The 14,564-nt window shown below is 39.3% G+C and overlaps 1 protein-coding gene across 9 annotated transcripts in view; it reads left to right on the top strand.

Annotated features, from left to right (window-relative positions):
• The window catches only part of ABL2 (ABL proto-oncogene 2, non-receptor tyrosine kinase), a 115,796-nt gene that overhangs the window by 91,050 nt on the left and 10,182 nt on the right, over positions 1–14,564 (top strand). For all 9 annotated transcript variants that reach the window (XM_025430154.3, XM_025430159.3, XM_025430156.3 and 6 more), the window contains 8 exons: positions 1,406–1,701; positions 4,533–4,805; positions 5,885–5,969; positions 7,291–7,468; positions 8,095–8,279; positions 10,136–10,288; positions 11,556–11,645; positions 14,345–14,518. In XM_025430154.3, coding sequence (XP_025285939.1) covers positions 1,406–1,701; positions 4,533–4,805; positions 5,885–5,969; positions 7,291–7,468; positions 8,095–8,279; positions 10,136–10,288; positions 11,556–11,645; positions 14,345–14,518 — 1,434 coding nt within the window. The remainder of the gene's footprint in view (positions 1–1,405; positions 1,702–4,532; positions 4,806–5,884; positions 5,970–7,290; positions 7,469–8,094; positions 8,280–10,135; positions 10,289–11,555; positions 11,646–14,344; positions 14,519–14,564) is intronic.

A 14,564-nucleotide genomic window follows, 5' to 3' on the forward strand; every position in this document is an offset into this window, starting at 1 on the left:
ATGATTTTGAGCTTTTCCTCAGTGGCCTTTGCCTGATAACTAGTGGACCATGTGCTTGTAATGGGTTTGCTTTTCTTCTGCAGACACGGGGAAGTAGGTGTGAACTCTGAAGGAAGGCTTGCATCTCTCAGAGATCAGAGCCTAAGGCCTTATAATATTTCTTTAGATTATTAGTTATTACTAATGATATGTCTTTCATCTTTCCTGTTTTGTCTGAGCTGCAGCTTTAGGGGCAAAATGTCTATTAGGAGTTTAAAGTTGACATTCATAACTTTAATAGAGAAGTCAAGGACATTGACGTTGATAACAAGCAAAGACGTTCTGAGTAACTTGTCTTGGGTTCCAGCTTCAGTGTCAGCTTCCCTTCCCACACACTAATTTTAGAGGAATGAATAGGACTGACTCATATTCATGGGGAATGGGAGGGAAGTTGGGAAATTATAACTGTTAAAACTTGAGTCCTGGAATGTGCTTTGGGAGTTCTAACTGCCTGCCCCCCAAGCAGTTTTCCTACTGAAAACATTGCTGAAAGCCCTGTGGTCGTGCTTCTATTTTCTTTTCTTTTCTTTTCTTTTTTTTTTGTTTGTTTTTTACGTAGATGATTTTGTTGCCATGGTGCTAACTGAAATTTAGAAGTAACTTCTTATTTCACTATCCCTAATCCTTGATTGTTACTAGCATTGAACCATAAATAAGATACATTCCTTGACAAACAGTTATGAGAAAAAAAGAAAAATTTTTTGAGGGATAGGACTCTCTCCTTTTCCAGAATAACCTTTCTGTCTTTTTTTTTTTTTTTTAATCGAAGTATAGTTGACATACGATATTACATTACTTTCAGGTATATAATACAGTGATTTACTCTATATGTTATGCTGTGCTTACCACAAGTGTGGCTACCGTCTGTCACCATGCAATGCTGTATTGCAGTATATTACAGTACCATTGACTGTTTCCTATGCTGTATATTTTATCCTGATGATTTATTCATTCTCTAAAGGGATTCTCAGTCCCCTTCACCCGTTTGCCGGTTGCCCTCTGGCAACCCTCTCCCCTCAGGCAACTATCAGTGTGTTCTCTGTTGTTATGGGTCCATAACCTTTCTTTCTTTGTATGCCATTGTACTACGCCACATGTGGAGTTTCCTAATGACATTTTTTTAGCTGGTGTAAAAACTGTTAGTAAATGCCAGAAGGTTATTTCTGACTATGCTGCTTTTGTTTAAGCTACAAGCTAAAGAAATCAATCAGGATAGGATGAGCAGCCAAGTTTATTTTCTTTTCTTTTTTTTTTAAACGTTGGCATGAAAGTTACTGATTATTTTTCACTGAGGTCTGAGTTTGACAGTAGGCTGCCGTTTGAGATAAAGCCCTTAATATCTCTTTTCTGATGACTTTATGGCTAGGTGAAAAGTTACGAGTCCTTGGTTACAACCAGAATGGTGAATGGAGTGAAGTTCGCTCCAAGAATGGACAAGGTTGGGTGCCAAGCAACTACATCACCCCGGTGAACAGCTTGGAAAAACATTCCTGGTACCATGGACCTGTGTCGCGCAGTGCAGCAGAGTATCTGCTCAGCAGCCTAATCAATGGCAGTTTCCTGGTGCGAGAAAGTGAGAGCAGCCCTGGGCAGCTGTCGATCTCGCTCAGGTATGAGGGGCGCGTGTATCACTACAGGATCAATACCACCACAGATGGCAAGGTAAGACTGGCCAGCACCTCCTCTAGGTGTGGACTGGCTGTTCTTTAGAAAAAATACTCAGAATGACTAAAGAATATTGTTTTTATGTCAGACATGAAACGAAATAATCACTGATGTAAAGTTTGGGCTGTTTGGCATGTGAAAGATTGCTCTTTTCAAAAATATGGTAATGGAAATTAAAAACAGTATTACATTAATAGTTTAATGATAGATTTGAAGGTGAATGAAGGAAACTTCTGATTAAGGTAGCTGTTCTAGTCATCATCAGCACATAGATATATGCAGGTACATCCAATATGTTGTACAGAATTGATAAATTAAGCCTTGGCTCTATGAAAATTATAATCTCTACCAGAAAGTTCACAGAGTAAGAATTTTGGCTTCTGAGACTGGGATTGATCATTCATGTATGTTAATATAAGTAGATTAATCACACATTTAGCAATGTACATGTTGGAAAGACTAACCATTGTAGAATGGTTGTGTTAGAATGGAGCTGTTTTGCTTTATACATTGTGAAGCATAGATTTATGTCAGTTCTATTCAACAGTAAATTTACATTAAATCATTTGTTCTTTTTTTTCCATCTATGTGATATGCATAGTAGGGGAAAGCACAGACTTTGGAGCAAGCAGATCTGCTTTGCTGTGTAACTCCACCATTTATATTTACTAACTTTGTGTCCTTACATAAGCTTCCGATTTCTCATCCTATTTTTTTTAAAGATTTTATTTATTTATTCATGAGAGACGCACACACAGAGGCAGAGAGAGAGAGAGAGGCAGAGGCGGGTAGAGACACAGGCAGAGGGAGAAGCAGGCTCCATGCAAGGAGCCTGACATGGGACTCGATCCTGGGTCTCCAGGATCATGCCCTAGACTGAAGGCGGCACTAAACCGCTGAGCCACCCGGGCTGCCATCATCCTCTTTTTTGGCTCGTCCTGTGGATTAAATGAAATAATTTCCTTAAGACATAATGGCTGGTACAATAGTAGGAAATAATTATTAATTCTCTTTCTCTTTTGCATTACCCTACAGACATATTGTCTTTTGATGAATCCACATAGAATCAGATAAGTGATAATGCAGGAGAGACTTAGCAGCTCTATTTCTCATTATATACCCAAGAGAAATGAGTGCATATGTGTACAGAAGACATGTACAGAATGTTCATAATCACATTATTTGTAATAGCCCCAAACTAGAAATACTTGTCTAACAACAGAATGAACTAATAAATTATGGTATATTCATAAAATAGAATCTCATACAGCAACAAAAAAATGAATGTGGTACTGCTGTATGGTCTGAGGAAAATCTGTGGCCCACCCAGTTGCCTGTTTTTATAAATAAAATGTTTTTGAACATAGCCACACCCATTTATGTATTATCTATGGTTGCTTTCTCATTCTTAGAGCAGCTTTTTTGAGTAGTTATGACAGAGGCACTATGGCCACAAGCCTAAAATATTTCCTCTCTGGCCCTCTGCAGAAAAGTGTGTTGACCTATGTTGTAGGTGAGTCTCACACATGTAAAGCTGACTGAAAGGGATTCGTGATTGTCAGGGGATGGGTGTGAGGGGAGTGAAAATGGCTGCTGATGATTTGGAGTTTCTTTGTAGGCTGATGGCAATGTTCTAGAGTTACATAGTGGTGATGGTTGGACAACTTTGTGGATGTATTAAAGCCACTGAATTGTATGCTTGAAAATGGTGGATATTATGGTATGTGAATTATATCACAGTAAATAAAAGTTGGCGGAAAGCAGGCACAACGTGTGTATAATATGATTCCATTTGTTTAAGTCAGAAGCAGGCAAAGCTAATCTAAGGTGTTAGAAGTCAGCAGAGTGGTTATCTGAAGGAGTGAATAGCTTAGCTATTATAATTTTTGATGTGGGAGAGGTTTATGTGGGTGAGTTCACCTTGTAAAAGTGATCAATTCTGCATGTGTTACATATTCTTCTGTGTACAACACAGATTTCTTAAGAAACAATAAGCAAGCTAGCTCCCTTGGGAGATGGGGCTCAGAGACTGCTCATCTTTTATACTTTAATTAGTTGTCACAAATTAAGTACTATTTTGTTAACAACTCTGAAATAAAACTGTGGCTTTTTAAAAAATGGCCTAGCTACTCAAAAGCACATCCTAATTAAGTAAAAATTATAAGATCCTTCAATACTTTCTTACTACCAAAAAAATGGAAACTAGTGGTTCTCAAGTTATGTTCTATGCAAGATTCTAAGGTGGGATTTCATGGCCTTTCAGAGGCGCCAAGTCACTCCCCTTGCTTACTTTAGGATCTGTATCTCTGTTTTATGTATTTGGGTTTCACAGTCTTGTTGCTTCAAAATACTTGAAGACCAGTGATCTTGGTGATCCAGAATGATAGCTTGGAAGCTTTTCCCCCGAGACTGGAACTTCTTTAGGAAGTCTGGAAAGAGTCATATAAAGAGGACTAAACTGAAGTTCTGTGTTTCCCCTTCTCACTTACTTACTTACTTATTTATTTAAAAAAAAGATTTTATTTATTCATGAGAGACACACAGAGAGAGAGAGGCAGAAAACTAGGCAGAAGGAGAAGCAGGTTCCCTCTGGGGAACCGGATGTAGGACTTGATCCCAGGACCCTGGGATGGTGACCTGAGCCACAGGCAGACACTTAACCACTGAGCCACCCAGGCACTCCTCTCCTCATCATTTAATTCTTATATTTACCTCCATAAGATAACTTCCTATCTTCATGTCTTCAGATCAGTGAAATAATGGGCTTTGAAAAAGTTTTTTTCTGACTTTTCAAGTTGCTTTAGCATCTCTCCTGCCTTTCTCACCAGGTGTATGTCACTGCCGAGAGCCGCTTTAGCACCCTGGCAGAGCTCGTGCACCATCACTCCACGGTGGCTGATGGGCTGGTAACAACATTACATTACCCAGCACCCAAGTGTAATAAGCCCACAGTTTATGGTGTGTCCCCTATCCATGACAAGTGGGAAATGGAACGAACAGATATTACCATGAAGCACAAACTTGGGGGTGGTCAGTATGGAGAAGTTTATGTTGGCGTCTGGAAGAAATACAGCCTTACGGTTGCTGTGAAAACATTGAAGGTGAGTTGCTGAGAATTACAGTTTCCAGGCTTTTTTTCTTTTTTTTCCTTTTGTGCTGAATCACTTGGAAATATGAGTGTGTCCTTCTTTAACTTTGGAACACTTTCCACCCACTGATGCCAAGCACATCAGCAAATTGGTGATAAACCTTAGTGCCAAAGCTGACAGTGCAGGGGCAGATTATTCACTGCAATTCAGTGAAACCCACATGTGGGGAAGATATGTTTCTGAAGGCTGCTGATGTAGGTCTTAGTGGAAGGTTAGGAGCAGATTATAAGTTAGAAAAGCAAAAGAAACTATTTTGAGAATGACCCCTGCTGGACGGAATTGTTCATGCAGTGTTCAAGAATCATGGGTTCTCTCTCCTGTCCTTGAGCTGTCTCATACTCTCCCCATCTCTTTAAGATTAGATCCCTTCTTCTTGTTGCTAGTAGTCACAGAAATCTTCCTGATACTGCTGTCATCTTTAAGTATCCTAGTAGCTAGCTAATGACAGAGTTGTCATTCCATTCTCTGAACATCTCCCATGTGCCTTCATAGCTCTGGCATATCATGGGTAAGAGGCTGCTCTTTGGCTATGAGTAGTAATCAGTTCTGGTCAGCAAGCGTTTAAGCATATTTTGAGTGTGAGACAATATGCATGGCTTTGCAAATGTGTATTGCTCCTTAAGGAATTTGTCAGGAAGACAGATGTGTGAATAGCTAACTCTTCTGTCTCCTCTTTTGAAGGCTGAGCTATCTAGGGAAGTAAACTCTCAGAACTGAGTAATCCATCCAGCTCTCCCAGGCCTCACTTGTGATGGGATATGATGGCTGAATTTTGCTTGCCCTGCTAATTTTCACTCCATTTTCCAATTGGGTAAATTTAGGGATGTTTTCTTTCTTAATTGAATGTCTCTGGGACATATTATTAGGTTCTGATAAAGTTTCTTTAATCTGCTAAAATATTCAAAAGATAGCCCCATTTAAAGCTGTAGTGTTAGGATTGTGAATTGACTCAAATGATTAAAATGGGGGTTTGTCCCTCTTCTGTTTTGTTTGCTTATTGTTTTTCTCTAATTTTCCCCCCCCCTTTCCAGGAAGACACCATGGAAGTGGAGGAGTTCTTGAAGGAAGCTGCAGTGATGAAGGAAATCAAGCATCCTAATCTGGTCCAACTCTTAGGTAAGGAAGCTTGCCTGAATGATAGGTGCATTCCCTGGCCCTGTCATCTCCAGATGCTGCTTCCGAATCATCATGGTGGAAGCTCCAAGTACAAATATACTTCAGCAAATGGTGGTTATTTTAATCAGCAGGCTCTGTGTTCAAAAATTGCCCTAGAATGGTACACCTGGCTGGCTTAGTTAGTAGAGCATGTAACTTTTGACCTTGGCGTCTCGAGTTTGAGCCCCATGTTTGGTATTAAGATTATATACATACATACATAAATTAATTTTTAAAACTTTTAGTGAGGGGCATCCCGGGTGGCTCAGCAGTTTAGCACCACCTTCAGCCCAGGGTGTGATCCTGGAGACCCAGGATCGAATCCTGCATCAGGCTCCCTGCATGGAGCCTGTTTCTCCCTCTGCTTGTGTCTGTGCCTCTCTTGTGTCTCTCATGAATAAATAAGTAAAATCTTAAAAAAAAAAAAAAAAAAAAAAAAACTTTTAATAAAAATTGCCTGGGAAACGGCCTGGATTGATTACAATAAATAAAACTGCCTAGCTTGTGGTAACTGCCCCAGTTCAAGTTCAGAATCACTCAGAATTATACCAAACCAAATACTGTCGCAAAATATTTTTACAAAATAAAAAGACATTAAAGAAAAAACAGTTGAAAAGAAGCGGATAAAAATTGTGACCACACTGATTGGTGTACCTTGCTCAGCAGAAAGTGGTGTGCTGCGATACAATGGCTTCTCACCTGTTCAGGTCACAAAGAAACTGTTGACTGAACCCCTTGCCCTTTATAAAGGAGGGCCAGTTTCCTTGGGTATTCACATTGAGCCAAAACTATCCCAAAGGAAAGAGTTTCTTGTTGATTTTTTACAAGGAATTTGCCATGTATCATTGAAATTCTTGACTGTGGAAACAGTCTTTTTACAAAGGATGATACAGGACGGGCTCACACAGTCTTCAACATACATACAATTGCTGTTACTTTTCGATAAACATTGTTAGTGTGCTGGTGAGGATGGGAATCACAGGCACATATAGAACTCAAGACAGTTCAGTTTTCTAGACCCCTTATGGAATTAATGCTTTTGCCCAAACAGGCACATACTCAGATGCATATGGTTTCCAAAGAATGATGTCAAGGAAGACAAGACTCCCTTACCAACCACCTTTTTCTTAACTTTGCTGTGTTATTTTCAGGGAATGTGGTAGCAAGAAGGGAAAAGATTACTGCTGAGCTAGAGTTTAAAATGTGTCTGTTATTCTTACTGAAGAGGTTGGGAATTTTTGGATATATACTAATAAAACAAGCTCTCTTCTTCAACTATCAGGTGTGTGTACTTTGGAGCCACCGTTTTACATTGTGACTGAGTACATGCCGTACGGCAACTTGCTCGATTATCTCCGCGAATGCAGCCGAGAAGAAGTGACTGCAGTTGTCCTGCTGTACATGGCCACACAGATCTCTTCTGCAATGGAATATCTAGAGAAGAAGAATTTCATCCATAGGTTCGTAAAGCCTGATTATTGCCTATGACTAACCATGAAGCAACCTTGCTTGATGTGCAAATACAGAAAAGAATGTGAGAGCCTTCCCGGAAATTTCCAGATGACTCAGAAAAGCAATTTTCTCTTTCACAGGACCTGCCCACTATGATGCCATTTCCAACTTATAAATCTGCTGTATTCTGGTGAAAGTATTAATGAGGGGCTTTTGCTAATTCTCAGAACAGAATGCTTTTTATTTTGTCGGGCCATATCCAAGAGTCTTTTTCTCCATCTAATGGCTTAATTTTAACAATAGCTTTCTGTCTTATTAAAGAAGTTAAAGTAAACCCCTGTAGAAAAGCGTCTTTTGCTCACCTCTGCAACCTGTCCCAGTGTACTTCTAAATAGGAACCCATTTTCTGAAGTCTTTTTTATTCTAGTATCAGATAACTGTCTGTTGGTGACTATTTTACAAGTGATATATAATTTGTGGCTTTTTACCATGTTAGCAGTTATCATAAAATAATACTATATCTGTCAGCATGGACTTACCAACTCTACTTTTAGCACAAAGGACCAAGAATAGAGCATTCATGGTCGTTTTCTCACCATCTGAATGAATGAAATTAGGGTTCTCTTTTCCACAGAGATCTTGCAGCCCGTAACTGCCTAGTGGGAGAAAACCATGTGGTAAAAGTGGCTGACTTTGGCTTAAGTAGATTGATGACTGGAGACACGTATACTGCTCATGCTGGAGCCAAATTTCCTATTAAATGGACAGCACCAGAGAGTCTTGCCTACAATACCTTCTCAATTAAATCTGACGTCTGGGGTAAGGTTGGAAGGGACTTTTTCTTTGTCTGACATTTTATGTTTTTAATAAATGTTTTTAGTTCTTTAGAGCTTCTCATTTGTGTGATCAGTAAACTCTGCCTTTATCCTCCATCCTTTATCAGTCATTCAGCAAAAATTTATTAATACCTACTATCTGCCAGGCATTGTGTTAGTCACTTAGCATAGAAAGTAGTGTAAAGAAGAAAGTGGAAAAGAAAAAGTCCCCACTTTCAAAGAGCTCACAGTCTAGATCTTGGATTGCATTGGAATTTTATTGATCCTCTCTTTGCAAAGCTTCCTGTTTTCCATATTAGGTTTTATTGCTCGTTTCCAGAGTACTGTGACACAGAGTAGCCTCTTCTTTTCAAGGAAAGCATGATGGAATTGCATTTAGACTTTGTCCTTGTAACTAACTCATCTTGTTTCTGTTGCCATGAAAAGCAGATTTAGCAGGGGCTCATGGACTGAACAAGTCTATGGAAATTTGGGGGCAGCCCTGGTGGCGCAGCGGTTTAGCGCCGCCTACAGCCTGGGGTGTGATCCTGGAGACCCGGGATCAAGTCCCACATCCGGCTCCCTGCATGGAGCCTGCTTCTCGCTCTGCCTGTGTCTTTATCTCTCTGCCTCTGAATTAAAAAAAAAAAAAAAAAAAAAAAAAAAAAGAAAGAAAGAAATTTGGGTTGTAGACCAACAGAAATAGTTGTAAGATGCTGAGTCACTTTTTACCAGAAATCTTAAACTCAGAAATAATGTGTGACAAAGTCAAGCAAATTTCCTTTTCTAGTGTGATTATTTTCTTTGTTTTTTTCTTTTTTCAAAGATTTTATTTATTTGAGAGAGGGAGAGCACAGAGGGAGAGGGAAAAGCAGATTCCCCACTGAGCAGGGAATCTGATACGGGCCTCAATCCCAGGACCCCAGGATCATGATCTGAGCCAAAGGCAGATGCTTAACCAACTGAACCATCCTGGCACCACTAGTGTGATGTTTTTTCTGATTTTAAATTAGTCTATTTCTTTTCTTTTTTTTTTTTTTAATTTTTATTTATTCATGATAGGCACACAGTGAGAGAGAGAGAGGCAGAGACACAGGCAGAGGGAGAAGCAGGCTCCATGCACCGGGAGCCTGACGTGGGATTCGATCCCGGATCTCCGGGATCGCGCCCTGGGCCAAAGGCAGGCGCCAAACCGCTGCGCCACCCAGGGATCCCAGTCTATTTCTTTTTGACTCCTTTAATATTCGCTGATATAAAAACTGAAATTCATTAAATAGATCATAGATTGTTCTAAGAGTAGTTGGGTTATGTCCCAGACTTTCTATGGTCATAATTTATTCTCCCTCACTACAGTAAAGGAAATCCAAATAAAAATTGGGGAATTTATGGGGTGCCTGGGTAGCTCAGTCAGTTGAGCATCAGACTCTTGGTTTTGGCTCGGGATGTGATCTTGGTATCTTTGTGATATGGGATTAAGCCCTGTGTTGGGCTCCATGCTCAGTGGGCAATCTGCTTGGGATTCAACCATCCTCTCCCTCTCTTCCCCACCCCTTCCCCCCATTGCCCCCACTGGTGTGAGTGTGTGCTCTCATGCACTTGCTGTCTCAGATTAAAAAAAAAAAAAATCTTTAAAAAAAATTGGCAAATTTATAGAAAACTGTCTTGAGGTTATACCTGAAGCAGTCTTCTGGCAGATACCTTATTAGAAGGACAAGTTCAGCTATAAGAATTAGAAGAGTATACTAATGTTGTAACAGTGTGAATGTTATCCAAAATTTGAAAGAAAAGTTACCTAATGGTATAAAATAAAAGATCAGAGAAGAAACATTCAACTTTTCTTTTTTTAAATCCCTTATGCAGCTTTCGGGGTACTGTTGTGGGAAATTGCTACATATGGAATGTCACCATATCCAGGTATTGACCTGTCTCAGGTGTATGATCTACTGGAAAAAGGATATCGAATGGAACAACCTGAAGGATGCCCCCCTAAGGTTTATGAACTTATGAGAGCATGTAAGTGGTTTTTTTGTTGTTGTTGTTTTTGTTTTTTGAGTTTTTTTGTATTTTAATTTTGAAGGGTTAAGTCAGTGATTCAGGGTGATTAACAAAATAAGAAAACAGTTTTCCTCTCAGTGTTAGATTGAATCCAATCTCATGACATATAAAGTGTTGGTCAGGCGTGTTTGGGTGGCTCAGTCTGCCTTCAGTGCAGGTCATGACCTCAGGATTCTGGGATCGAGCCTGAATAGGGCTTCCTGCTCAGTGGGGGATCTGCTTCTCCCTCTCCCTCTCCCTCTCCCCCCGTACTCATGTGCATGCTCTCTCTCTCATAAATGAATAAAATCTTTAAAAAAGGGTCATTGATCAGCCAGTTGGCATATATAATAAACCATTGAGTCTTAATTGGAATTCTAATAACAGTTGTCCATGGCCCATATATTGCATATAAGTGGTTTCCCCAAACCACTTGCATATTCTAATAGGATAATAAGAAACTGGGTTTGGAGATGGCTGCTTTCAACTAGATAAAAATGATTGCTAAAGACTGGAGAATACCTGAAAGTAACCACTTTGAATAAACAAAAGCATCTGACTTCTTAACAGATGAGAAAGCTAGAAGGTGAGTGGTGAATTAGATTGCATTGTGTTTAAGCATATGTCTTGTTATTTTCCTTACCGTCCTGTTTTTGTCAAAGTGAACTCTAACTTCCTCCTTTCTTTTTTTTTTTTTCCTCCTTTCTGATATCCTGTTATACTTCTGATTATACTTAGCTGATTATAAGGTTAGAATGAGTTTGAATACAGGTTCTACTTCTTTCATTTTTCTAGTAGAAAACAACTTTCCATTTTATTTTATTTATTTTAGATTTTATTTATTTATTCATGAGAGACACAGAGGCAGAGACATAGGCAGAGGGAGAAGCAGGCTCCATGTGGGGAGCTTGATGGTGGGACTCAATCCTGGGACTCCAGGATCATGCTCTGGGCCAAAGGCAGGCACCAAACCGCTGAGCCACCCAGGCGCCCCAACTTTCCATTTTATAAAGCATCTCCCCACCCCTCTTTATCCCCGTAGTAGAGAAAATAGAAGCTGAGGCTACATAGAAGGACCAGCCCTAGGAAGTGGGTTTATCACAGCTTTAAGTCTGGAACTGAGAAGCAGCTGCCTCACTGTCCTTCAGTAGCCTCCATCATGATGTTTGGGACTCGCTTGCAGGTGTGCCATTGGATATTTAATTTTTGAAAGGAGCTTTCAGTATTTTCTTCTTTTGTTACATAGGCTGGAAGTGGAGCCCTGCTGACAGGCCATCTTTCGCTGAAACACATCAGGCTTTTGAAACCATGTTTCATGACTCCAGTATTTCTGAAGGTGGGAATCTGGTAGTTTACAGCTGGTCGCCAGTTCTGGGTGGTGTTAGGGGTGGTAATATTTCAAGAACAGTAGATTCTTCTAGTTTGTGACTCCATTTCGGGATATTGAATTAATTCTTGGCCTTTATTCTCGCTTTGCTTTTTTTTTTTTTTTTTGCTATTTTTAAATGTCTCTATGTCTCTGCTCATTTCTAATATTGAAATTGTATTTTAATTAGGAATTCAGTCTCTTCATAAAGAGAAGAAGTTTGGTAGTTCTTTAACCACCAACACTTACCATATATGGAAGGGAAGAAAAAATGAGTATGAAGATTATTCCACCTCCCTGAACCATACCTACAAAGACAGAATCAAGTTATTAAGGCAATATCCAGAAATTTCATTTCTAGAAATAGATCTTGAAATAATTAAGAATATGAATAAAGATTTAGCTACAAAGATGTTACATCAGTGTGTAGTTTTTAATATTGAAAAATTAAGAACAATTTAAGAATCTAATTATTATGTTCATATAATGGAATATTTAAAATGATATTCTTAAATATATTGACATGGAAAATAGTTTAAAATGAGCATGTTAAGCTATGAACAGTGAGAAGCCTTTTCGTATCTGAAAAACAAATGTATAGGCGCACGTAGGCATGACAGTGCCTCTACAATTACATGCAGAAGTCAGACAGTAAACTTGTTATATAGACAGGCTATTCCTAGAGAGTTAAAAACATCGAATTCTTAGTTATTTGTGCTTATTATTAGATTCTTTGGTATAGCTCCAGAATTTCACACATATTTGTTAAAATTTCTCCTTCATAATTGAACACAGAGCTTACTACTTAAGTTCAGGTTTTAAAATATTAGAAAAGGAAATCAGGCAAGTTGAATTTTGTCATCTTTCGTTAGCAATGTATCATTTCAGATAAGAAGGGAAAAGTATAACACTGAAGTTGAATGAAAAGTATTTTCTTCCTTGTCCTTTGCTTAGCTGAAACTTCTGCACATCAACCTTTGGGCCAGTTTGAGCAGCTGCCTGTCTCGGCCCCTCTGTGCTTTACCACAGCAGAGCTGGAGTGATAGAAGTCACAGGCTCCACTTCTCTGATGCTTCTGTGTCACCTTTTAACTTCTGTTGAATCCTTGCTTAAATATTTCTGCTTCTTTCAAAAATGTTCTGTCCTTTTAGAAAATCAGCCATTATTACTTCTTAAAGGTAATTGCAATTCAGAATTGCTAAACAAGAAATTTAAAATTATTTAACCCACATTTTATTAAGCATTTAATCTTTGGCAAGCACTATACTGAAGACATAGGGATAAGACACAGTTCCTACCTTAAAAAGATGTATTTATTAGTTGTGAGTGGCAGAAACCTAACTCAAGTTTTCGAAAGCAATAAAAGGAGGATTTATTGGCTCATAACCAAACCGTGGGAAAGGAGGGATGGTGTGAACTTCAGAGTCAGTAGAAGCCACAGACTCAAGGGGCTCTGGGACTTCCTACTTCCCACAACCACTCCCACCCAGTATCACTTCACTTTTGCTTCTACATTGATCTCATCCTCAGAATATTCCAAGAGGCACGGGGCACAGTTACTAGCATCCTTGAGGTCATATCTTTATAGCTTACGTCTGTGTCTGCCAGCTGCTGTACATAGCAGCGTAGGAAAGGAATCTCACTGACAGTGCTTGGGTTATATACTGTATATCCATTCTTGTGGAAGAGTCGATTTTTTAAAATAGTTGCCAAAAAATGTAAAATAAACACACTATTTCACAATTTCATTGATTCCACTTCATTTTTGTTCAGGAATGAGTAGCAAAGTATGTCTTTGCCCCAGTAGAAGCCACAAAATGCATAGCCATGTTCAAAAGGGTGAGCACTTTTTCAGGAGCCTCATTTGCTTCATTTGAATGAAATGAAATGCATCTACCCTCCTTCTTGGTATAAGGTACAATCTAAAAATAAAAATAACTCCAGAAATCTGTCTGCTTTGTTCAGCCTCTGAATAAGGACTCAGTAAACAAGGATATCCAAATGATATGGAAGCACATGAAACCATGCTGAACATTACTCATCATCAGAGAAATCCAAAATAGAACAATGAGATGCCATAGAGACTGACACCAGAATGGCTCAAATTAAAATTGAACAAAAAAACCCCTGATAATATCAAACTCTGGCAAGAATGCAGAGTAACCAAAACTACTATACAATGCTAATGGGAGTATAGATTGGCCCAGCCATTTTGGGAGACTGTTTGGCACAATCCAACAAAGCTGAATTATGTGCACCCTATAACCCACCAGTCCTGCTCCTAGGTATATACCCAGCAGACAATCACACAATTCTGAAGCAAAAGACACGTAGCAGGGTGTTCCTAGCAGCATATTCACTCACAATAGCCAAAAACTAAAAACAACCTAAGTATCCATCAAAAGAGGAATGGATTAATTTTGGTATATTCACACTTTTGAACAATATACCATGAGAGAAAGCCCCTGCCACATGCAACAATGTGGATGAATCCACAGTCACAATATTGAGCAAGAGAAGCCAGACATAAAAGAGTACATACTCTGTGATTCCATTGTATATTTTAGTACTTTTCTCCAGTTTTTTTCCTGTTGTATACTTTTTCTGAAAATAAAACCTTTTCTGTGTCCTGAAATTGTTTTTCATCAGTCCCTTTATCTTCCTCACAGAGGTAGCTGAGGAGCTTGGGAGAGCTGCCTCCTCCTCATCTGTTGTTCCATACCTGCCCCGACTGCCAATACTTCCTTCCAAGACCCGGACGCTGAAGAAGCAGGTGGAGAACAAGGAGAATATCGAAGGGGCACAGGACACCACAGAAAATTCTGCTTCCAGTTCAGCACCAGGTATGGGTCACTAGGCGGGTAGAATTAAACTGTTTCCAGAACCTTG

Source organism: Canis lupus, chromosome 7 (genome assembly GCF_003254725.2).
Source record: "Canis lupus dingo isolate Sandy chromosome 7, ASM325472v2, whole genome shotgun sequence".
NCBI classification, from domain to species: domain Eukaryota; kingdom Metazoa; phylum Chordata; class Mammalia; order Carnivora; family Canidae; genus Canis; species Canis lupus.